This window comes from Orcinus orca, chromosome 6 (assembly GCF_937001465.1).
Source record: "Orcinus orca chromosome 6, mOrcOrc1.1, whole genome shotgun sequence".
NCBI lineage: Eukaryota > Metazoa > Chordata > Mammalia > Artiodactyla > Delphinidae > Orcinus > Orcinus orca.
Genome location: NC_064564.1, coordinates 54,938,285 through 54,963,019, shown reverse-complemented (window position 1 = coordinate 54,963,019; position 24,735 = coordinate 54,938,285). Strand labels below are relative to the sequence as shown.

General features: G+C 40.5%; 1 protein-coding gene and 1 long non-coding RNA gene across 8 annotated transcripts in view; one reads left to right on the top strand and one right to left on the bottom strand.

Annotated features, from left to right (window-relative positions):
- Window positions 1–14,584, bottom strand: part of BNC2 (basonuclin 2) — a 429,626-nt gene extending 415,042 nt beyond the window's left edge. For 2 of the 7 annotated variants that reach the window (XM_033439736.2, XM_033439737.2), the window contains exon 1: window positions 13,831–13,965. In XM_033439736.2, coding sequence (XP_033295627.1) covers window positions 13,831–13,833 — 3 coding nt within the window. In that variant the 5' untranslated portion in view covers window positions 13,834–13,965. Of the gene's footprint in view, window positions 1–13,830 lie in introns of all 7 variants that reach the window. The other 5 variants (XM_033439739.2, XM_033439741.2, XM_049710690.1 and 2 more) reach the window with 5 other exon arrangements.
- Window positions 13,969–24,735, top strand: part of LOC125964585 (uncharacterized) — a 36,207-nt gene continuing 25,440 nt past the window's right edge. Inside the window, exons 1-2 of the long non-coding RNA XR_007477726.1 lie at window positions 13,969–14,042; window positions 15,228–15,317. This is a non-coding gene — a long non-coding RNA (uncharacterized LOC125964585). The remainder of the gene's footprint in view (window positions 14,043–15,227; window positions 15,318–24,735) is intronic.

The following is a 24,735-nucleotide window of genomic DNA, read 5'->3' as shown; positions in this document are numbered from 1 at the left end:
GGGACTGCCATCTGCATTAGATCCATAAAAAACCAAACAGATGCAAAGTCACCTTAACAAGTAGCTCCCAGGACAGTTGCCTAATATCTGCTTGAGAATATTAACATATCCAGAGAAAAAAAGAATTTATCAGTCAGAAGGTGAATGGGAAGAAGAAAAAAGCAACAGGGGTCAATTTTGTCAATGCTCTTCCAAGCACAGTCAGGAGTGAGGAGTCTGAAGGGTGCACTGTAAACAGAGGCCACTGGAAAGGTTTTCTCTACAGAGGGAGGAGGCCCTTACACCCTCCACCTCCATCCCTAATATTCTCTGATCAAATTCCAAGTTCATAAAGCAATGAGCAATATTTGGATTATGATTTGACTCCCACTTAAATTTGCCTGCAAAGGAGAGAATGTGCTAAGCATGCCGATAGGCGTACGGAAGTATTTCACCTAATAAGGTATGTAGGTGTATACATGTTCACATGGCATGTGTGCAGGCATGCACATGTGGGTATGTAATCTCCACCCCTCAGTCAGTGAACAGCTGAATGAGTCCATTAAGGACTGATCTCTTTTAAGCGTGTATTGACAAAATTCGATTTCTAAACATACAAAGACCAGTGGAGTCCCCTGGACCATGGTTATTCTTTCAAGAAAATGAATACCCTCCTGCCAATGGACTTTGTGCTCCTTCATATTAGGGTTAGAACTTCTACCTCATCTGTTAGACATACAGTGCCGAACAGAGTGTCATGTGTATCACAGAAATGCAATCGCCTGTTTCATTACAATCCAAAATACTTAAAAGTTGTGTTATGCTGTGGAAAATGATGACAGCCACAACTCCCATGCCTATGTGAAATGTACCATTTGAACATAAAAACCTGATCATTTTCAAAAGCATCTTTTACCAAATCAGTATACTATTGTCTAATGTTTCACGCAAATCTACAAGTTATTCTACATATAGTAACAAACAGTTACCTGCTGGCTGTTAACAGATTACTTTGGCATATCTGCATTTCAGAAAAACAATTTGACAATATTAATGAAATATTCAATGACACACTCAATATTCATCCACGCCATCCATACATATACCTAAAACTACAAAAAAATATTGTACCAGGTATTACTGCAGTATGAAAATGCACATGTGTCAAACCCTTCCCCCTCACACACCCAAAAACAACATCTCAGTGAACTATATTATTCTGCTTTCTCCCTCTCCCATAAGGAAGTTGCAGACTATCAGTTTGTCACTGATGCTTCTACCTACATACACACACACACACACATTTCATTAGATCTAATTATCACTGTCCCCTGTACACAGAAATGTCATGTCAGTGACTGGTTGCTGTTTATGGACATAAGCAAAGCTGCAAAGACCAATGAACACACATAAATCCTTTATGTGAAAATATTTTTTGCAAAGGACACTTACAGGGTAAAACATATGGCTTAACACGTGGCAGAATTTGAGTTTAAAAAATATTTATCTACTTTTTCATATTATTCAGACTTAATGTACTCTGAAGTGAAATTAATGTTTTAGTCTATCAAAAACCAATATGAACAAATATGCTTTGTTTCCTATCACCATTTTGAACGAGAGGAAAACTGAACTATCATATTGTACTTCCAGAAGCTTACCTGTTAGCGTACAGACGTGTTAACACAAAAAAACTTCCCTAATCCACTAGAGTAAAATGTGTATTACAGGGAGATTAAATACCATAGGACAGAGAAATGAATGGACTTTCTTTGTATGGCTGTATTTTTCCAGGTAATTACATACTTTATGTCCTTAAACCATGAAAGATACCATAATAGTACACATGATTCTGTCATTCCATATATATACAACAAGATACATATGAGCGGGCTTCCCTGGTGGCGCCGTGGTTGACAGTCCTCCTGCCAATGCAGGGGACACGGGTTCGTGCCCTGGTCCGGGAAGATCCCACATGCCATGGAGCGGCTGGGCCTGTGAGCCATGGCCACTGAGCCTGCGCGTCCGGAGCCTGTGCTCCGCAACGGGAGAGGCCACAGCAGTGAGAGGCCCGCGTACCGCAAAACAAACAAAACAAAACAAAACAAAGATACATATGAGCACGTCAAAACATGTGAAACAGAAAAGTAGCATTGATTTATTGCTCAATATTAATAAAAACTGTGTCATTTGGTATAATGAAATTTATTATAACCAAAAATCAAAAGTGTATGGTAAATATAAGATTTTCTACCATACAGTTTTTATAAATGATTGTAAATCCTCTATAGAATTTTCACCAGGAGAAAAGTAATTATATGTCATAAGATACAATTTAAAATTGGCTAATTACTATTTATGTAACTTAGGTAAACATTGATGAGGGGTGAAAATACATACTCTCCACATATATATTTGATCAGTTAGCCATCTAATTAATAACTGATACTGAATGAATAATGAAACTTTTGTCCAAACTAACTGGCAAAAGGCCAAAACCAGACAATGTAGTTAAGCAAGAACGGCTCATCAGAATACTAGGAAAGCAATTACTTTAGATGGAGATAAATATAGTTGTTTCTTAACATGAATAAAGAAAAATTAGAACTTTAAAAGGGAACAAACTTTTTTTTTAATTCACCAATGATACAATATAGCTGCCCCCAAATTACGTTATCTTTCATTTGCTCTCAAGCTTCTCTAACTCAGCGATGAGGTATATTAATTACAAAATTTGTCAGGTAAACTTTAAAATAAGCTCATGTCTCCAAATGTGCCATGCCAGATTTGAACGTGGTATTTATTTAAAACGTAACTGGACCAGTTAGTTTGGGTTTGAGATCATACAGTAATTTTTAGCTTTAATCACTGCTGGTGTTTTTTAGTTACAATGGAATATCTAGGAAGACAAATTTTCTCCATAATGTTTTTTTCCTTTCCTTTTGAGTTATTTATAAAACTAAAAACAATTATTTCTAGGTACTTAATTCTACCCTCCAGGGTATGAAGTGTATCTCTTATATAGAACACCTAGAATGCTTTTAAACTCAATGATAATTAAGAAACATCAAAGCAAACCCAGGGTGTTTCACAGGGAGCTAAGAGCCATCATCTTTTGGCTACTAAATGACATATTTCTTGTCCCCTGGAGTATCACCAAGAGTTTTTTACCCAAACAATAGATGTATTTTCCTAACGTAGCCTTTACGCTTCTGAGGATCAGATTATTCTGAGTTTTAAAAGTAAACTGCTAAGGGCAACAGAAGAAAGAATAGACAGATAAGACTACATCAAACTTAAAAACTTCTGTACAGCAAAGAAAGCAATCAACAGAGTGAAAAAGCAACCTACTGAATGGTAGAAAATATTTGCAAACCATATTTCTGATAAGGAGTTAATATTAAGAATATATAGGGATTCCCTGGTGGCGCAGTGGTTGAGAGTCTGCCTACCAATGCAGGGGACTGGGGTTCGTGCCCCGGTCCGGGAAGATCCCACATGCTGCGGAGCAGCTGGGCCCGTGAGCCATGACCGCTGAGCCTGCGCGTCCGGAGCTTGTGCTCCGCAACAGGAGAGGCCACAACAGTGAGAGGCCCGCGTACCGCAAAAATAATAATAATAATAATATATAAAGAACTCCTACATTTCAACAACCAAAAATCAAATAATCCAATAAAAATGGGCAAAGGACTTGAACAGCCATTTCTCCAAAGAAGATATACAAATGGCCAACAAGCATATAAAATGATGCTCAACATCACTAATCATCGGGAACTTCAAATCAAAACAATGAGATATAACCTCTCATGTGTTAGTAAGGTCACTATTTAAAAAAAAAATCAAAAGAACATAAAGTAACAAGCATTGACAAGGATGTGGAGAAATTGAAACCCTTATGCATTGTTGGTAGGAATGTAAAATGGGGCAGCAGCCACAGAAAACAGGAGGTTCCTCAAAAAATTAAAAATAGAACTACTATATAATCCAGCAACTCCATTTCTGGATATATATCCAAAAGAATGGAAAGCAGAATCTTGCAGAGTTATTTGCACACCCATGTTCACTGCAGCATCATTCACAATCGCCAAAGAGTGGACTCAATCTAAATGTCCATCTAAGGATGAATGAGTAAAGAAAATGTGGTATATACATACAATGAAATATTATTCAGCCTTTAAAAAAAAAGGAAATCCTGGGCTTCCCTGGTGGCGTAGCGGTTGAGAGTCCGCCTGCCGATGCAGGGGACACGGGTTCGTGTCCTGTCCGGGAGGATCCCACATGCCGCGGAGCGGCTGGGCCCGTGAGCCATGGCCGCTGAGCCTGCGCGTCCGGAGCCTGTGCTCCGCAACGGGAGAGGCCACAACAGTGAGAGGCCCGCCTACCGCAAAAAAAAAAAAAAAGAGGAAATCCTGTCGTGTGCTACAATGTGGATTAACCTCAAGGACATTATGCTAAGTGAAATAAGCCAGTCACAGAACGATATATACCACATGATTCCATTTATATGAAGTATTTAAAGTAGTCAAATTCTTAGAAAGTGGAATGGTTGTTGCCAGCATCTATGGGGAGGGGAAAAGGGGAGTTGTTCAATAGGCATAGATGTAAGTTTCCATTTTGCAAGATGAAAAAGTTCTAACAATCTGTTGCACAGCAAGATGCAGCTAACACTACTATACTGTATATTTAAAATGATTAAGTTATTAAATTTTATGTGATATTTTTATCACAATAAAAATAAACTGCAAAAGAACCAAGAACAGCTAAAATAATCTTGAAAAAGAGGAACAAAGTTGGAAGACACACACTTCTCAGTTGCAAACAATGCAAAGCTACAGTAATCAAGGCAGTGTGGTACTTGCACAGGGATAGACATATAGATCAATGGAACCAAGTGGAGAGTTCAGGGGAAAAAAACCCTTACATCTACGGTCAAATGATTTTCCCAAAAGGTACTATGATAATTCAAAGGGGGAAAGAATTGTTAACCGATGATGCTGGGAACAACTTGGTATCCTCATTCAAAAGAATGAAGCTGGACCCCTACTTCATATCATACACAAAAGTTAGCCCAAATGAATCAAGAGCTTAAACGTAAGAGTTCAAACTAAAAGGCTCTTAGAGTAAATTTTCATGAGCTTGGGTTAGACAATGATTGCTTAGCACACCAAAAGTACAAACGACAAAAGAAAAAATAAATTGGATTTTGTCAAAATTTAAAGCTTCTGTGCTTCAAAGGACACCATCAAAAAAATAAGACAACCCACAGAATGGAAGAAAATATTTACAAATCTTGCGTCTAATAAAGACTTGTGTCCAGAATACATAAAGAGCTTACAACTAAACAATAAAAAGACAACCTAAATGAAAAAAGGGTAAAGGATTTAACAGACATTTCTGCTAAACAGAGAAGATATACAAATGGCCAATTACCATATGAAATGATGCTCAACATCACTAATCATCAGGGAAATTCAAATCAAAATCACTTTACACCCACTAGGATTGTTAAAATTAAAAGACAGATAGAAACAAGTTCAGAGAGGATGTGAAGAGATTAGGAAACCTATACACTGTTAGTGGGAATGTGAAATGTGCAGCTGCTTTGGAAAACGATTTGGCAGTTCCTCAAAAGGTGAAAGGTAGGGACTTCCCTGGTGGTGCAGTGGTTAAGAATCCGCCTGCCAATGCAGGGGACACAGGTTCGAGCCCCGGTCCGGGAAGATCCCACATGCCACAGAGCAACTAAGCCCATCCGCCACAACTACTGAGCCCACATGCTGCAACTACTGAAGCTCGTGCGCCTAGAGCCTGTGCTCCAAAACAAGAGAAGCCACCGCAATAAGAAGCCCGCGCACCACAACAAAGACCCAATGCAGCCAAAAACAAATAAATTTATTTAAAAAAAAAAAAAAGGTGAAAGATAGACTTGCCACATGACTCAGCGATTCCACCCCTAGGTATATCCCTAACAAAAATGAAAAAGAACACATGCATACAAATGTTCACGGCAGCATTACTCGTAATAACAAAAAAGTGAACACTACTCAAATGTCAATCGTTGGATGAATGAATAAATAAAATGTGCTATAGCCATACAATGGAATGTTATTAATTGTACCTTTTAAGCGTATGAATTGTACAGTATGTGAATTATATCTCAATATAGCTATTAAAATGGTAAACAGCTCTGATTATATAGTCCTATCACATAAAATATAAAGTGCTCCCACTGGAAAGAAATATAGAAATTACAAAACTCACTTGTTTTACCAGGGATGAAATGGAGGCTCTCAGACCTAGGTAGACTAGAATGGGACCTGCCTCTAAACCCAGTCACCGGGCTGTTCTCACTCTGGAGTGGACAGTGGTGCAACTGCTTTCCAAGGCGTGGTCAGCCAGCTGAGATACTGACTGCATGAAGAATAGGTGCAGGATTCCTTCAGAGAGTAGCTCCTGACATGCATTCCTTTTCTTTAACTACCACATGGCTTTTTGGGGGGAAGGTAAAATTACAGCCTCAAATGTCCCTCCTTCCTCTTCTACTTCTCCCAACACAAACCATAATGAATGGGAATGGGAATATTAGAAGGGGCAATGTTAACACACCCCTGCCTTGTCCGTGGGAAGGCCACCAGGTCACCTGAGATGATCAAAGTACATTCATCTGACTATCTGCACAGAACTTCCACCCAATGGTCAAGAGACTGGGACATGGCCCTGGGCTGGCTGGGCACTTAGTTGTCAATTACTGAATGAATATGTATTTCCCTGCAAAGGATCATCCCACCTGAAGAAAGGAATGTGGAAATAGCTCATCTCTCCTCCCTGAAACAAAGATAACTTGGCCCACATGACGCCATGAAAAGCTTAGCAGAGAAAGTTTCAAATACAACTGTGAAAAAATTAGCCTCGGCTAAAAAAGGTAAGGTCAAGTAAAACTTAAAAATCACTTTATAAGGATTCAGTAATAAATCATTCATATATTTGCAAAGCTACTGGGGAGCCCCAAAAGAGTTTGGTAAACTGACAAAAATTATTTAAATTAGAAAGACAAAAATATTCTAGTCGCCCCTAGCAACAAAGATTTTCCTAATTTAAAAAAATAAATGAACTTGAGGGTAAAGTTAGATGCAGGTATTATAATTTACCATTTTCTATTCAAATGTGTTGAGAATTCTTAAAAAGTAATCAGATGAATCTTAAGATGTTGAGAAATATTTTCCAATCCATAGTCTGCAAATATTGGTCTTTATTATGATTTGCAAATAATCCAATGATCATCTTTTTCTTCCTTTACACTGAGGCAACAAGGCAAATGCATTTTTAAGGAATCAAGGGATAATACAAAAGATGCTAGAGGGAAATCAAAAGGGAAAAATAGTAACATAGGAAAATAAATAGGCTACATTATTTTACATGGATTTTAAAATACATATATGACATCTATGAAATATCTCAAATTCTTTTCTAGATATGGAAGAATTAACAAACTGCTAATAGATCCATTTACATAGATGATTCAGTCAGTATACAAAATAGTTATAGTACACTGAATAGTCACCAGAAACATCACTTGGGTCCTCTGAAAGATTAAAAAATGAAAATAAGACTCTTCCTTGCTGTCCAACTTATTCAATTCTCCCCTCAAATGAAGTTTAGCTGAAAACAATGCGACTGACTTAAGCTCCGCACAGGCAAATCTTGGCAGCCCTCAACTCTGTCTATCTCCTTGGCCTGTTAAGCAAAATTCCTTCACAAACTGTTGGTCTCTGCAATAACTCCTACAGAGCTCATTACTGCCAGCATCGGCCTATCCCCCGTGTTGTGCATTTATTCCCTGGGATGCATATCAACATGTGGCACATGTCCTTGACGTGCACAGAAGGGCTGCACCCCAGGACAGCAGCATGCACGACAATAGTGTCGACTCTCACTTCTCTATGGTTGCTGGGATGTAACCGAGAAATCTAATAACTGTGACAGTGGGGCCTTTTGGTTTTTCCTTGCCTTTCCAGACAGTGAAGCTGCACAGACACTAATGAAAGGTTAAATGAATAGGAATGGTTGACAAGAGGTACAATAAAGAAGGAGCTTGGTAATCCAGACACTGAGCAGAGATCCTTGGCTCAAGCAGAGAAAGGACAGCACATCGTCGAGTCACAATATTTAAAACAGCTTGCTATACACAGAGGCTTTTGTGTCTGGGTACACGTCTGGCTTTGGACTAAAAAAAAAAAAAAAGACACTGAAAAGGAATTTCAGCATGGGGCACTTTGGCAAATGTAAGGTCATAATAAGAGAAAAATGTTTTGTGTGGGTTCTTACATCTTTGTACTGAACACAAAAAAGCAGAGACTATGAACTCGTGAACCACAAGTTCCAAGACAATACTGTACATTTTGACAACTATTAAATACTGTATCTAGAGGGGTGGCTTGATGCGATTCCCACTGGTAAGATATACATGCAGTGACTCATTTAGCAGCTCCACATTCTGCCTTCCTTGAGGAAGAATTCCTGAATGCTCATCTTAGAATTCTATAGTCAAGGTCTAGTCTTCAGTGATTTGTTACGAATACTACCACCAAAACTCTCAAGCCATCTTCCACTCACTGCAAAACTTCCCAGCAGCTTCCTGTAAGGAAACTGAATTTATCACCCTAGCAATGTGTAAAGTACAAGGCAAACTTTTTTGTAATTTCAAGTGACTGCAATAGTGAAACGTCCTCGACTAGAATTTTTAATTATGGAATTAAATTTTTTTCAGTGCCCCACTCACTATACCTTAAGGGAAGGTTATATTCCTTGGGGAACTGATTTTAAATTATCATAACAAGGCTATTCAAATCACCAAGAAAATAGTGCTCCAGAATGTCAAGGGAAAAATAAAGCAAAAGGAAAAAAAAAACTGACAGTTAGATACAGATTTTTTTAAAGGATAAAAATGTATGACTCTGCTATGGCCAAACATTAAAAAATGATATATCTGTAAAACTGCTCCTATGCATAAGCACAAGTTAGAATACAGTTTCACAATAAATGGTAAAATCGTACTGAGAACATGCTTTAAAACAAGAGAGCCTCTTTGAACAGCCAAATTAAATTATAGCTGAACTCTTACTTGTACTGAGGGTTCTAATAAGCAACAAATAAAGACTTTTATTGGCTAGCAACATAATGAGAGCTACTGTGCAGAAGATTAAAAAAAGACCAATCTGGGTAGTTTATCTCACCGATTATATTATTTACTTAAATAGTAAATAAGTTTGTCCAAAGTAATGCTATTAAAAACTAGCATATAAATTTTAAAGCGCAATTATGATCCATGACCATTTAAAGTAAACATCACAAATTTTAGTGATAAACAAATGTGAAATTAAACAAATATTGAATTTAATACCACTTAAGTTCTATTTCTTTAAATTTAACTAATTTATTGATCCCTAATACACTGGCTTTATAAATGGTTTACTATTTATGCTTATATCATGAAGTATTTAAGGAGTTTTCTCTCCAAAGTACGGCAGTTATGCATATAACTACTTCAAAAAGAAAGGAGGTTGTCCTGAGTGAACAGAAAGAAGGTACCCCCTCCTCAGTGATTTGGTAGGAAGTTCCTTTTAACAGAACTTTGAAGGTTGGCCTCTTTAACAGACCTCCATCAGCTGACAAAGCTACAAACAGTACTTAGCAAACCAAAACAGATTTTAAATGTATCGGGGTGCATTTTGCTTGATCCTCAGATCATCTGAAAGGTAGAACCCTAGAAATCTTAGCTGACTATTTGACTATTCTTGGAGAAAGTTCTGCTGCTTCTATCACAGCTAAAAAAAAAACTACAATAGCACCTCCAAGCCTAAACACTAAGCCAGTACTCATTATCTCCTCTTTATCTGCAACATTCTGATTGCTAGAGTGACTTTAAAAAAAAAAAAAAAAACCTTAAGTATATCTAATAAAATCGTGAGGCTCCCTCTAGCTCTTCAGAGAGGAGTTTACTAACCAATGATCCAATGATCCTATGTAATTCCCATCCAACAGGAAAGATTTGAGGAGGCTGCCTCCCTTCCACAGAAATGTTTTTCAACTGTTTCTTGTAAGGATGTAGATGGTAAATGAGACCAGCTGCAGAGGAATTCAGAAAGCACTGCTCCTCAAGTCCGCAATGAGTTAAGAATCTATTAACTGCTTCCAACCTAAGCTTTAGATACAAAATTCTATAGTGAAACTTTAACCTGTTTAAACTACATATACACTCCCAACTTAGATTTACCCACTTGCTAAAACTAAATTTAATAAAAAAATAAGGACATGCATGAGCATCTATCTACAGAAGTTGTTACTTGTAATCTGGTCTCAGTTCTAAAAACCTACATAGAAATTCAGGATCTTGAAATTTTTTAAAAACATTAACAGTGTATCTGTGGCTTTTATATAAAAGAGGCTGATGGTAATTTGTAGAAAACATGTCCATGTACCATGATATTTATACACAACACTGTTAATAACTTTTACTGTTTAATATTTTCTGCTATTCAGCCCTGGTATTTTGGGATTGTCGTTATTCAGAAGACTATAAATAATACAGTCCAAGTATGCCATTGATATTTAGTCTACCTTACAATAGCCATAAAAGACACAGTCAACTGGCAAATCATTTCAAACAAGTGAAAATGAAAAAATGCTAAATCGAACTCCTACTACTCATTAGGACCACCTTTCAAATACTCAAGGAACATTTAAAATTGTGTGGAATCGTAACTCTAAAATTAAAAATAAAGGGAACCACTACCCTCAAGTCATCACCTATTGGGGGCTCCCTTAATATAAGAAATATTCCCAGGAACAACAACAAAAAGGAAAGCTCCCCCCACCCCCCCGCCCCTTTTTGAGCCAGTGTCCAATTTCTTCTTTTCTGAACAGCTGTATTATCCAACTTAAGTTGCTCTGCTAATTTCGGTCCCACAAGGACTAACTTGGAAGGCAAAAAAATACAAGAAAAGATCAATTTGCTGGGAAAGATCAAATGAGAAAACTGTGGGGACAGCACCAGGTCAGCGTGTGGAGAACTAAGCAGACCTGTTCTTCATTAACTGTGGCTCTCTGGGGATGTCACACACTACCTGTCCGTGGGCTTTATTGAACTGCCTAACCCGCCTCTCTGTTCCATTCTTCTGGGCTCAAGTGAATCATATCCTGCTGCTGACAAGTTAGCAGGGGACTGCGGCTGCAACATGAAAGTACTTTTCTTTCTTGTCTAAATCAGGCAGATTTTTGAAAAGACGACACAGCATTGACTCGTGACATGGCAAGATGAAACGAGAGGTCTGGGCCGGTCTTGGAGCTGTGCAGATAAAAGTAATCAAATGACACTCCTGGAATGCAAATTGGCATTCTTGACTGCAGCAATTGCACAACCATGAAACATCCCTGACAGCAAGCAAGATTAGGACAAAATGTTATGTAAAGCACTGAACTCAAAAACTCTCACTTGAAAATTCAAACTGTTAACACTTACATTTTAATATAGCAATAGTCAGCTCCGCTTTTGTCTGCTGCTTTTTGTAATCACATATCCCTGCCTGACAGATATCTTACGTTTCAGGGGGAAGAAAAACGTCAGGTATTGATTGGGAAGGTACGACTGCTATTAATATTTTCTTCCTATTTATTTTTTAAAATCACGCGAGGTTGGTTCTTTTCCAAAGCCTTACATGCAAACAACAGCGAACTTAATATTCTCAAGGACCAGTTTGAGACTTTTCTCACACGATACTCAAACCGAGTTCACGTTCAGGCTCAGTATTACTTCCCTCAGGTGAAGACACTCCTGTACGTTGGTAAAGCGATTAGCAATCTGGATTTTACTACTCTCCAGGAACAGAAAGAGCAGCTCCAACTAAGAACTTCCTTAAGGCTGAAGAGTTTAAATAAAGCAGCTATAAATATAACACAAAACACAGATACCCTACGAAAGTTCACAAGGGATTTTTTGGGTGACTCCAAAGGGTCAATCAAGCAAGTTCTATTAACTTGCACAGGGTCTCACTACTCTTGAATACGTCCTCAAATCAGACACACTACACAGGAATAAATTCCACCACTTAAATAATGTATGTGCGTGCACAGTAACATCTAAAACTGCAGAATACAAAGCAGTGGGTGACAAATGTGCTTAACCACTGTTCAAAGTGATTAGTATTTGGGAATAGATGTGTAGACAAATAGTATACAGGCGAGGGGGGAAGGGAAGAAAAATACCTACAACCGGCTTTTACAGTGTTCTTGTGTAAAATGCGGCTATAAGTAAAACCCTCTAGTGCTAAACAGATATATTTAATATTTTGTTTTGACGCCTCCACTTAAATACAGATTCCAACCACTGCAACCGTCCACGAAGTACATAAGAATTAATAAAACAGGCCACTTCTGCCACTTTAATCCTGGGTACACAGGATTATTTTATGTCTTTTGTACATCAGTTTTACAACAGCTTGACTCTAGGGTAAATGCGAACCACCGTAAATCGCACACTGCTTTCAAAACCACTTTAATTTCTGTCAGCGTTACTGTAACCTCAGTCTTGGGCTCACGCTTTTTTTTTTTTTTTTTTTTTTTTGGTGCCTGCATTTGACAGTCGCATCCCCTACACTCCAGTCGTGACTTTGATCACTGAAACAAGAGATGTCACATTAGGAGAAAGGGGAGAGAGAGAAAAAAAAATGCCAACCCACTATCTCCCTTTTTCTTACATAGTCCATCTACATGCGGAACGCAGTATATCAGAACCCCAAGAGGGGGTAACAATAGCAGCAAAGGGTGGGAGCAAACTAAAAGGAAGGGAGTGGTCCAGCCCCATTTCTAACAAATCACTTCCCCGAAAGCGGACAGAGCGCTCAGCAGCCGGCGAGCTAATTGCCAGGCTGCCTCGCTGCAGAGAAGCTGCTTCGGGTAGAGGGGCTGTGCTGGAATCTCGCTTCGCAACGCCTTCCCATCTCCTCCGCCACTTGCACTTAGAACTTTTTTTTTTTTTAAATCTCAGCCTCACTTTACAGAGAATTTCACCCAGGTTTAGGTGGGGTTTTTTTTTCTTCTTCTTCTTTTTTTATCCTGCCCTCTCCCCGGGCCCCAAATGCCACCCTCCAGTCAATGTGTAAGTAACACAAATCGGCTCCCGTCGAACTCCACCTCAAAATCTCTCTCTCTCTTTAGGGTTGATTTTCCTGCCCTGCGTTTTGCACATTCTTCAGAAAACCTCCAGGAGCACTTCCTACATTTACAAAGGGAGGGTTCCCCAACGGGAGGGCGAGGAGGGGAAAATCAGAGGTGCCGGGGACCAGGCGGCGGTGTCCTCCCCGCGCGGCGCACCAGCGTGCCCAGGCGCCCACGCCCAGCCGCCGGCCCCGCACTCGCGGGCAAGTTTTAAAAGTTGCCGTGGGTCCAAACGGCGTTCCTCTCCGCCCCGAGCTCCTTCCAGCGCTCCATCAGCCCCCGCCTGCCTCCCGGCCCGTCCCAACTCCCCGGAGCCGCCCGCCCGCTTACCGCTCACCTTGCCCCGCCGGCCGCGAGAGGGGCGACCTTCCCGAGCCCCCCGAGCCCGTGCGCACACCCGCCCTCCCACCTGGAGCTCTCCTCCGCCACTCGGGCCAAGTTGAAGGGCGAATTCGGGAGCGGGACCGGGGTGGACTGAGGCTCTCCTTTCCTGCCCGCCCTCCCCAGCGCCCCCCTCCACCTCCCGCCGCTGAACTGGAGGAAAACACAGCCCCCGGGCGGCCCCCGAGGCGCGCCGGCGCGGGGCTCCTTTCTTCCGAAGTCTAGAATAAAAAGGAAAGGAGGGTGGAAACTTCTTACCATCTCGGCATGCTGGTTGTCAAGTGCAGCCCCCGCCTCTTGGTCTCCTCTTAGCGGCCGCGCCTGGACCAGCCCCTCCGCCGCCTCACGCTCCTTCTGTCTCGGCCTTTCTTTCCCTCCCCCTCCCGATTTCCTCCGGGCAGCCGCTCTCGCCGCCTCCGCCTCTCCCCGCCCGCCCGCGAGCGCCCTCGTCGCGGCCCCTCTGCGCTCAGGTGACTGACTGATTTACACCCGCGTGCAGGGTCGCCTTCGCTCCCCAAGTCCGAGCCTGCTGAGTTCCCCCGGTTCCTCGGCACAAAAAAAAAAAAAAGGAACGGACTGTCCCGGGAGGGGGCTGCTGTGGGGCGGGGTACGGGGGGAACCGGCGGGCGAGGTGACCTCGGGCGGATTTGCAAGCCGCACAAGTTTCTCCTCTCTCTCTGCAAAACTGTCGCGGCTACGATGTTGCTTCCCTTTTGCAAAATAAAAGTAGGTTGGTTTGGTTGTTTGTCCTCAGATTCTAGGGGGCTAGTGAAGGAGGATGTATGTTTCTCCCGCGCCCTGTTACTTGTTTTCTCTCCCCCTGCTCTCTCTGGGGATGGAAAAACAACTTTGGCGCCCCCCCGGGGGGTGCGGGCTTGGAGGTGGAAGTGGCCGGTAGCGCCTAGCTGTCAAAAACGAGTGGGGGAGACCGGAGGGGAGGCTGTGAAGCGCCGAGGAAAGGGCGCGAACTTTATTCCGACTGCAGCAAACCGCGGCGTCGCTTTCCTTTTCGGGCACTCGCCCGTGTGGGTCCCCTATGACCAGTTCCTCCTCCCGATCCGCCGCCACCCCCTCCTCCTCTCCCCTTCCGTGCCCCCCGCGCTGCCCCGCGCGCCGCTGGGGAAGGCGAGGGAAGCGGAGGAAACCCCAGGGGCCAGAAACTCGAGACGAGAACGTGGTGGGCGAAAAGGCCAAAAGTTGCGCGCGGCTGGGGAGAAAAAAGTTTTTTGGTGGCGGCGTGTTTCGTGCCGGGCCAGACGCTGGCTTGCGGCGAGGGCTTCCTTCCCCTTCCCCTTCCCCTTCCCCTGGTCTGGGCCGAGGGCTGGAGACGCCGGGGGAGAGGAACGGCGCTGCCGCCTCCGCGGGTGCCCGGGGGGGGGGGGGGAAGACCGGTCACATCTGTGGGTGACACTCAGCCGGCCCGAGTCGCCCTGCCCCGGAGATGCAAAAACGCTGGCTGCAGGCTCAGCGCGCACACGCCTGCCGCTGAAGGACATTTCTTCAATGCAGGCAAAACACACTCCCGGCCGCAAGAATGAGGAGGAGGGGGGTGAATTTAATCAACGTCATCTTCCTAACGTACACATTGTGCCAAAAACATCTCTGCGTTGTGCCGATTTATCATAGCCTGAACAAACTTTCTGCTTATCTGACAGGGGAGGGAGTCACAGGTTTCGAGCATCCACCCTCTGAGCACTTGGCAATCAGGTTCGGGGAAGACGAAGGCTTGCTTGGCAGAACAACAGGTCTGGTTACCAGTTACTACTAAAAAGAGAAAATCATCTCTCCTTCCTTTCTCTTTTCCCCGAAGTAGAGGAAGAGACTGGCCAACTGCATTCAGAGGTCAGAATCAAATTCCTTTGAAAATACTCAGCCTTAGAATTAATGTAGTTTTATTTTCTTTGATTGCACAGTCTGGTCTAAAGTTTAATATAAATTTTCGCATTAATTAAAAATTTTCGGAAGCCGTGACTGACAAGAGACTAGGCAGCCCAAGTAGCCACAGCTGTTTTGAAAATGTGATTAAGCTTATTATTCACGTGGATCCAACTTTTTAACAGTGGGGTCACCGCACCTGCAGTTCTGTGTACTGATTGGGTCCAAATTCCTGACGGTTTCTAGGGCCCTTTCAGAGCAGATTTCAAGTTACTTCTGCTTTTGTGAATTCTCTACACCATCTTGTCGTGGAAAGGTTTGTCTGGTGAACGCTTCAACAATATTATACAGTAAATACCTTAGAGTTTTAGGCACATGGTTTAGCTGGAGGTTTCTAGTGGGAGTCAGAAGATTACTTCTCTCACTATAGTACAACTCAGAGTATAGAGTAGATATCTAATGACTAGCCACATATATAAATGCATGTTATCTAAGAAGGCTCATCTTTAAGTGGTTTGATTCAGGTGTGGAGCGTGTTCTCTTATTCTGTAAACATAACTGTAACATTATCCTATAGTTTGTAGAAACTGATTACACAAGGGATAATGATGGCCAAATGTACATTCTGAGCCACTGAGGATCATCACAAGAATTCTCCAGAAATGAGCCAAGTTCCAGTGCGTTTTCCTGTATCACAGAGAGATAAAAAAAACTAGTTGCTAACTTCAGAGTCATTACCCATACAAATCCATTCACACACTTACCACTTGGACAAGTGACAGGCCAGCAATTGCCAAACAATTGTACTCACATAGTTCATTTCTGGCTGCACACCTACACTGGCTAACAGGCAGAAGTTAAGCCACATCAAGCAACCTGTAATTTACATTCCCCTGATTGGTTCCAGATCTGTCTGTTTTTGATGTTAGCATACACACAGTTTATGTGGGGCAAGATGGGTCTATTTGGGGTCCGGCGCCTTTCTGGAGAGAGTCATTATATAGATGGGGAATGTGTTGGGCTGAAGAGCAGCCCTTGGAGAAGGTGGAAGAATTTACGGAAGCAAAGCATATAAGAGAGTTCCATAGTCTTATTTCCTCCAGTGAGTTTGTAGGGCAACTCAGACAAAACCTTAAGTCCTTTTTGTGTCCTATAAAACCTTACTGATCTACACCAGCCTGACCCTTTCAACTTTTTTTCCCCCCCATTTTTCATTCCCCTCATGGACTACACTAAAGTCACACTGGTTTTCTTTCTGTTCCTTTACCTTGCCAAGCTCCTTGCTCTTTGCCCCTGCTGTTCTCCCTACCTGGAATATTCTCCCTCATTTTTTAGTGGTTCCTTATTAGTTACCTGTCAGCTGTAACTTGTCCTCTTCAGACTAATTAAAGTAGCTCTTTGCCTACCACCCAAAATACCCCTCACTCTTTCTCCCCTTACTCGTTTTCTTTATATCCTTTAGCCATATCTGAAGTTACCTTGTTTATGTGATTAGTATTTTTTTCCAACTAAAATGCCAGCTCCATTGGAGCAAGGGTCCACCTTGTTCGCTTTATAGCCTCTGCACATAAAACAGTACTAGGCACAAAATAAACTTAGAAATTTTATTTGAATTAAGGAAGAAATGTTAAAATCATTACACTATGTTGATGATGACCTACCTTAGAGCCAGACAAGTTCACTTAAGGCATATGGGAAAAGTGTTCCCTATCTGTTCTTTTGGGGGGTGGTGCAAAATTCTTAACTTCCTGCCCCAGGGATCCTCAAAGTGTGTGCCAGGCACCCCTGTGGGTCCCCAAGACCCTTTTAGGGGGATCATTTTTATTATAATATTGAGAAATTATTTGCCTTTCTTGCTCACATTCTTTCATGAGTGTAGAGTTTTCCAGAGACAATGTGACTTAATCACAGCAGACTGAATGTAGCAGGTACAAAAATCCACCTATCTTATGTTATATCAGGCATTAAAGAGATAACCCAAAATGTAAATGCCATTTTTCTCACTCATTTTTATTGTTGTTTTGGAAAACATTTCTTTTTTATTTCAAAATATGTGTATATATTCATTCCCTGCAGCTGCTGTAACAAATTACCATACATTTAGTGACTTAAAACAACACAGATTTATTATCTTATAATTCTGGAGGTCAGAAGTTCAAACTGGGTCTCACTACACTAAAAGCAAGGTACCTGCAGGCTTTCTGGAGACCCTAGGAGAGAATCCATTCCCATTTCCAGCTTCTAGAGGCCACCCATATTCCTTGGTTCATGGTCCCTTCAATTTTTAAAGTCCATAATAGCCAGACATGTTTTTCTCATGCTACATCACTCTGACACTGCCTCCTACTTTCACTTATAACTACCCTTGTGATTGCATGGGGCCCATCTAGATAATCCAGGATAATCTACCAATCTCAAAATCCTTAATCACATGAGATTTATTCACAGGTTGTAGGGATTAGGACGTGGGCCATTATTAGGAGCCATCACTCTGCCTACCACAGGATAGTAACAAATGATGGTTTCATTATTGTTATTTTAAACAAATTAGGAACTATTTAAAATTTTTCAGAATTTAAATTTCTGATACAGTAAATATCAATAAGAGATTGCCCACATACACAAAAGTCCTTTGTAACCTTCAATAATTTTTAAGAGGTCATGAGACCAAACACTTCAAGAATCCCTGGCTAGCACAATAGCTATTTTCCCTTCTTCCATGCCTCAGGTTTGACTAGATTGTACTAAACCTTTGCTGTGATTGTGTTAAGAATGGGCATGTTTCCTATTTCTGGTCAACGAAGGATGAGGGGAAATCATGGGGGCGGGGGGGACATTGAAACAAACAAACAAAAAAGACTGACAAGAAATAAAGTGTCCCTTTTCTGCTCTGGATGTTAGTATGTGAGAATGTGGTACCTGAAACAGCTGAATCCATCTTGTGACCGGGACGTAACCCATATACCTGGAATGACAAAGTAGGAAGATGGAAAGCACCTGAGCTCTAGATGCTATTGACTGACTGACTTAACTAACCCCAGGTGGCTTGGGACTGCTTGTTAGGTGATATAATTAATCCCCTTGTCATTTAGGCCATTTTGAGCTCATCTTTCTATTACTTGCAGCTTAAAGCTTCCTAAATGTTACAGAGAAGTGGCATGTCTCTGTTGTGTTTCCATGCGGGAATTCCTATCATTTTCCCTAAAATTTGTATATTTTTTCCAAATCTTGTGGAAAATGTGTCTAGAAATTGGTAAAAGTATTATAATTCTATAAGAATTAAAAGTGACTGATCAATGTAGAGATTTACTAGTTCTAATGAATGCAAGAAGTAACATATTTTGGAAACCAAGTAAGTCCTTAAATTGACAATTTCAACCTGTGATTTTGTGCAGTGCTGTTAACCTTGCTAGGAGATCCTGAATAATACGTTATTCAGATACTGCCCAATGTATTCACAATGGACTACAGTTTTTTGTAAAGACGTTAACCCAAGAAATGCCAAGAGAAAGAATATGTTGTTATGAGAAAAAAATCTGAACTTAAAAAAGCAACTCAATTTCAATGTCAAAATCAAGGCAGACAAAATATTTTCATTAAGAGAAAAATGAGTTTCTGTGGATAAATACTAACACTCAACTTGAACATGCTTTCAGACTCACAATTAACATTTTGACCAACATCAACACAAAATGAAAGAAATTTTTCTAGAAATATAAGCTTAATCATGAAACAGATCAACACTATCAGATAAAGCAATTAATGTTCTGTAAGTTTTAAATTTTTGTTTTAACAATGGTAAATTTTAAATATTAAGTTTTGTAGATTGATCTTGAAGTTTTTAATGTATTTCTTTTAGCATCTATGTTAATGTTTCCCTTTTTTTCTAGTGCTTTCTATTATTAAATGTCCTTATCAGGTAGAATTAGTTTTTATATATTATTTAAATATATAATCTCACAAATATATTGGTTCATAATACTAATAAACCATATATTGATTATTAAATTTTTTTTACATAAAACCTCTATCCCTATAGCAGAAAAATGATTCATTATTTATGACTATGGTCACTCATTATTATTTACTAATATATAAGTGAAGTGTTATGAAAAATATAGAATAACTTGTGACTTGGGGAATTCTCAAGAATCCCAATTTCTTATTCCTGACTCCAAAGATTAATACGTCAGAAATTTGAAAACACTAGATCTGTGTTTGTTATACCAAAGTATTTTTAAATTGTCCTACCTTAAAATAATTTTTAAAATTCTGCGTTATTTTATACTTATCCATTAATCATTTTGTGAATAAATGCAGCAACGTTTACCCCAATCCCTATTCTCTTTGACTCTCAGATGCGTTTGATATTGTTGATCAATTTTCCCAAACTCTTCTAGTGGTTTCTTTCACACTCTCCTATCCTGGCTCCTTCCTTTCCTTCCTCACAGCCTCTCCCCACCCCTTCACACTTACTCCTCCCCACACACAATATGAAATTTGCCCAGAAGTTCAAACCTCTCAGTTTTTCTCCTCTCTATTATGTTCTTCTTCAGTGTCTGAACCATCCCAGCTGCAGCCTGATCTCAACCTGACCTCTCTATTCTATTTCCCCCAAATCTAGTCCCCTTGCTTATAATGCCTAAGTAGATCTTGCTAACTGAATGTTCAACAAATAGCTTATCTTCAACTCAAACTTAACCTATCACAAACCATCAGCAACCCTTCCAAATTATTCTTCCCAACTTTACTTTCTCTGCCTTTACTGTTCTGTTCACTCAAGGGCAGACCGTATATTCATCTTTGAATAATTTTTTCTTTGCCTTCATTTCCCAAATCAAGTCATTTACTAAATCACATAAGAAGTTCCTTCCATGTATTCCTCATGCCCAAACATTTTCACTTCATTCAGGTGACCACCATTCTTTCAGGTTAACTATTGTGACAATTTTTCAATTATACTCCTTATGTCCACCTTCTACACCCATTCTAATCCATTTGCTGCCAGGTTTGGGCTTTTCCAATTCTGTTTTTACTATATGTCTTTCCCCTGCATAATAAGTGGCTAAATAAATAAATCTTCCATTTCACCCTGTTTTCTACCATTCAAGCCAAATTGTAATGTTTGCCTTTCAAGGCTCACCTTTATTCAACTCTTACATTGTACCAGGTACAGTACCTGTTACCTAGTAGTTGCTCAATAAATCTATATTGAATGAATGAATCACTTACCATATCTATAAAATGAACCTACTGCTCTAGTCAGATAGACTTCCCAGAAAACGTGCATGATCATTTCTATATTTTTCTTCTGATTTTCCAACTGGATGTATTCCTTGCTCTTTAGCTCTTCATATCTGTGCCAATTTATTTCCCTCAACTTCCAAAGGTTGTTTGAAGCGGCTCAGAAAATGGGACACAACTACATTAAGATCATTTAAGATTATAGTTAAAATTTACTGGTACCTACTATGTGTTAAGTTCTTTATTATTTTCTTTATATATATGTTATCGAATCTTCTCAACAGACTGTAGAGTTAGGCATTATCATTGTATGGCTGAGAATGAGTCTCTAAAACTTTAAGTACCTTGCCTAAGGACAAACAGCATGGAAGTGTTAAAGCAAAGATTGCATCTCAGGTATAGCCTCCAGTCCTGAAGTTCCACCCATCTTTCAAGCACCTGATCAGATGCTACATTCTGCATGGAACCTTTATTCCTGTGGCTCTCTTCCTCTCTCTCCCCTGAGCACTTGCAACCTTTAGGGTCTGGATGATTGATTCATCACCTAATCGCATGCTGTTATGTATTTATGGTTGTTTTACATGTATCTGTCTTACCTCCTTAATGAGAAAGTAAGCTCTTTGAGGACAGAGACCCTACTGATCGCACATTTCTCAACTCCCCACCATCCTGGTAGAGTGACAGGCTCATAAACAAAGAAAGATATTTAATGAAATAATTTATGAAAACAAAGTTCTAATTCTTAGACATGAAATAGTTTCAGATGAAAAACATTCCGTAGGAATTCAAGTCCTCTCGTCACAGATTCAAATGTTACATGAGCTTAGGATAAGTTTTAACTCCAGCTGTATCTGGTCACCTGGATATTGGGACCAGGTCACTTTCTTTTGCTTTGTTTTAATTGCATGCTGTTTTGATGCTGCTTCACTCATGTGATTGTGTCATCTGCTCAAGCAGAGCCCCACTTATGTCAAGCAGAGCCCCACTTATGAATCTTTTCTCATCTCCTGTATTCTCTGTGATTGTATTAGCCAAGTCACCTCTCTCCTACCAAGAAAATATATATCTTATTTATGCACCCCATACTTCTTGCTTTTTTCATATATAAATGTTTAGCACCTGCCCTGAGAATACTTTAAAAATGTGCCTAGTTAGTTAAATTTTAAGGCCCTCATCTTATCTTACACTTATGACTAAAATGTCCTAAGCCATTTATTTTCTAATTTGCATTATGTAAGTGAAGCCATTTATTTATCATTTTGCTGGACTAATGCTATTCCTTTCTATAGAACTATGGTTCAATTTGTCTAGCCTAAAAAAAATGCAACGATCTAGTTCAAAGTACTGAATCTCTCCCCAAGTTACCAATCAAAGTTAAACACTTTCAAACAGTTTGGTTTTGTAGCCAAATAAAACACTGGAAGTAATCTATGCAGGAGTCCATCAGTCAACATATATGAGACTGATGGCCATTTTGATAAAGTTGATGAGGTTAGAATGCTGTAGGGCTTTAGACAAGGTGTAAAAAGGCCAAAGGTTGAGTTTAAAACCCAGTTTACCTAGAAGTGGCCCTATTTACTTCCAGTTGAGCCACTGGATCTTCTGGGAATCAGAAAAAAGGAACTAACATTTATTGAATACCTACAAGACACTTTACCCAGATTGTCTCATTTCATTTTCTCAACAACCCCTTGAGGTAGTTATCATTTCCATTTGACAGACAAAGAAATTAGAGCTCAAGAGATTAAGTAACTTTACAAAGGCCACAAAGCACAACAATAAAAAAGGAAACATAGGATTATAGCACAAGCTACTAGTTCCTGTGTCAATGTTTGTCCACTAACCAGCATAGGTACTAATTGACCGTCTGGTCCCCTAACTTCTGACTCTTATATCACCAACGACTTTGGGGAGTCCCAGTCACTTAGTTACGTAGTCGTCATACACACCCCCAGCCAGCAAACAGGACTGAGCGTTAGTTTGGCCCTCTATCTACTTTATACATATTAAGTACACTGTGTGCTTTTCCAAATGCAGCCTTATATTATGGTTTTTCATTCTCTTTTAATTTCCAGATTTATAATGGAGAAATAAAACTTGTGTTTATTTCTAGCTTAGAAATAAATTTTCTATCCCAAAGGTTTTAAGTACAATAAGCATTGACAGCGTTATTATTTAAGTTTTTTGGTTTTTTGAGACGTACCTTTTGGCATAGCAGGCAAAAGCAGTCTGGGGGCTTTGTGTGAGTGCTGTTCACACTTGGTAATGAATAAATTCTCCTGGCTCCTTTAGAGGAGTCAGGAGGGAGTCATTGGGTTAGTAGAGTTGTGGCCTAAAAACACCAAGCCAGCTCATCAGTGCTGCTGATCTCGTGCCCTTCCTCTGGCAAACCATGTGTCGGATGTGGTAGGAAAAAAAAAAAAAATCTCCCTTTCAGCAGCAGAATGTGTGCAAGCTACACCCTGAATTATCCCATGATGACCTTGCAAATGCAACACATGCCCTGTGACCACAAGTCCCGACAACTGTAATTTCCTCTGCTTTTCGTCAGAGCTCTTCTGCTGCTTGCATCAGGCACAGTGTGCTAGGGTCCAGCTGCTCCTCGAAGCCCAGGACACCTGCCCTCCATCCTTTACTGCCTATGCAGAAGAGATTGTCCAATAGAAAGCTGACCCCACTGCTTATGCAAACTCTGAGTTCACCTTCCTGGGTGAACTGGGAAGCCTGACTAATGTTTACTATGCCGCAGCCCGCATTTGGGGGATATTACCTAATGCACTTGCTGAAGTCATTCCAAAGATCATTATTAGGCAATTTCTTAGAGCAATCCATGGGTTGAAGTGGCATTTCTCCCAAGTGACATCATTGATGGGTATTTCATTTACCCAACACATATCTATTTAGCACTTACTAGATTGCCAGGCACTGCTCTAGGTGCTGAAGATAAGGCCATGACTAGGGTAAAAAGTCATCTACTTTTCCTGAGTTTACTATCTCATGGGAGAGACACAAGTTAACAAATGCAAGTTCAAACTGTGATAAATGCTTTAATGATAATAAAATAGGGTGTAGTGATCCAGAGTGACTAGGTGTGGGGTGTTGGTAGTGGATATCTGTGGAGTAAAATGTTATATTGGATGATCAAGTCTTCCCTGAGGAGGTGATACTCTGCTGAGATTAGAATCTTAACAAACCTTGTAAAGATCAGTGGGAAGTTCCCCCAAGGCAGAGAAAACAATACCTACAAAGGCCCTGAGGTAAGGAAGGAAGTTAAAGATCAGTGTGGCTGGTTTGTCCTGAGAGAAGGAAAATAGTGGGAAGGGTTAAAGTTGGAGTGAGAAGCTTTGCAGAGACAACCTGTGTATTCAGTCAAAACCTTCTATGTAAATTAGGAAAGACCCAAAGATGTCTGTAATTTCAGATGAGGTAAGATTCATCAACCAGAGAATCCACTGTTGAACTGAGGGAACATAGGACCTTGGGTACATGGTGGGAAGCCTCAATGATTTTCCCTCTTCCAAGACTTATCTAGAGGCTGGAATTTACAGTCTTTGTAAATGCCGATACCAAGTTCTAGAACTTGATCCCTACCACCACCTTTGCTTTGTCATTCGTGTCATTTTAGAGTTCTAGCATTTCCTAAAAATTCAAATGACAGCATCCCTTTAAAAACATTATAGTGGCTTATTTTGTTTGCATTACACTCAGTAGGAGATGGACATGCAGGACTAGATATTACCCATAAATGCGAAGTAGCTTGACACTCAAAATAAGTAACCCAGTACCCCATTATGTATTTGCTAACCACATATTTTCTAAACCATATTCAGAAATGCTCACTCAAACTTCCAGGACACCATTGGCCCTTACTCTGACTCTCCAAATGCCTCTCTGGAAGGCTCCCTGTGTGCGTTCATCCTCCCCGAGCTAATGGTATCCCCTCCAAGGAATGCTGTATGGCCTCATCAGCAAAAAGGCAGCATACCTGTGGTTTGGTGCAGGGTGAACTGGGCCAGGAATCTGGGGAACAAGTCTTTATTCCCA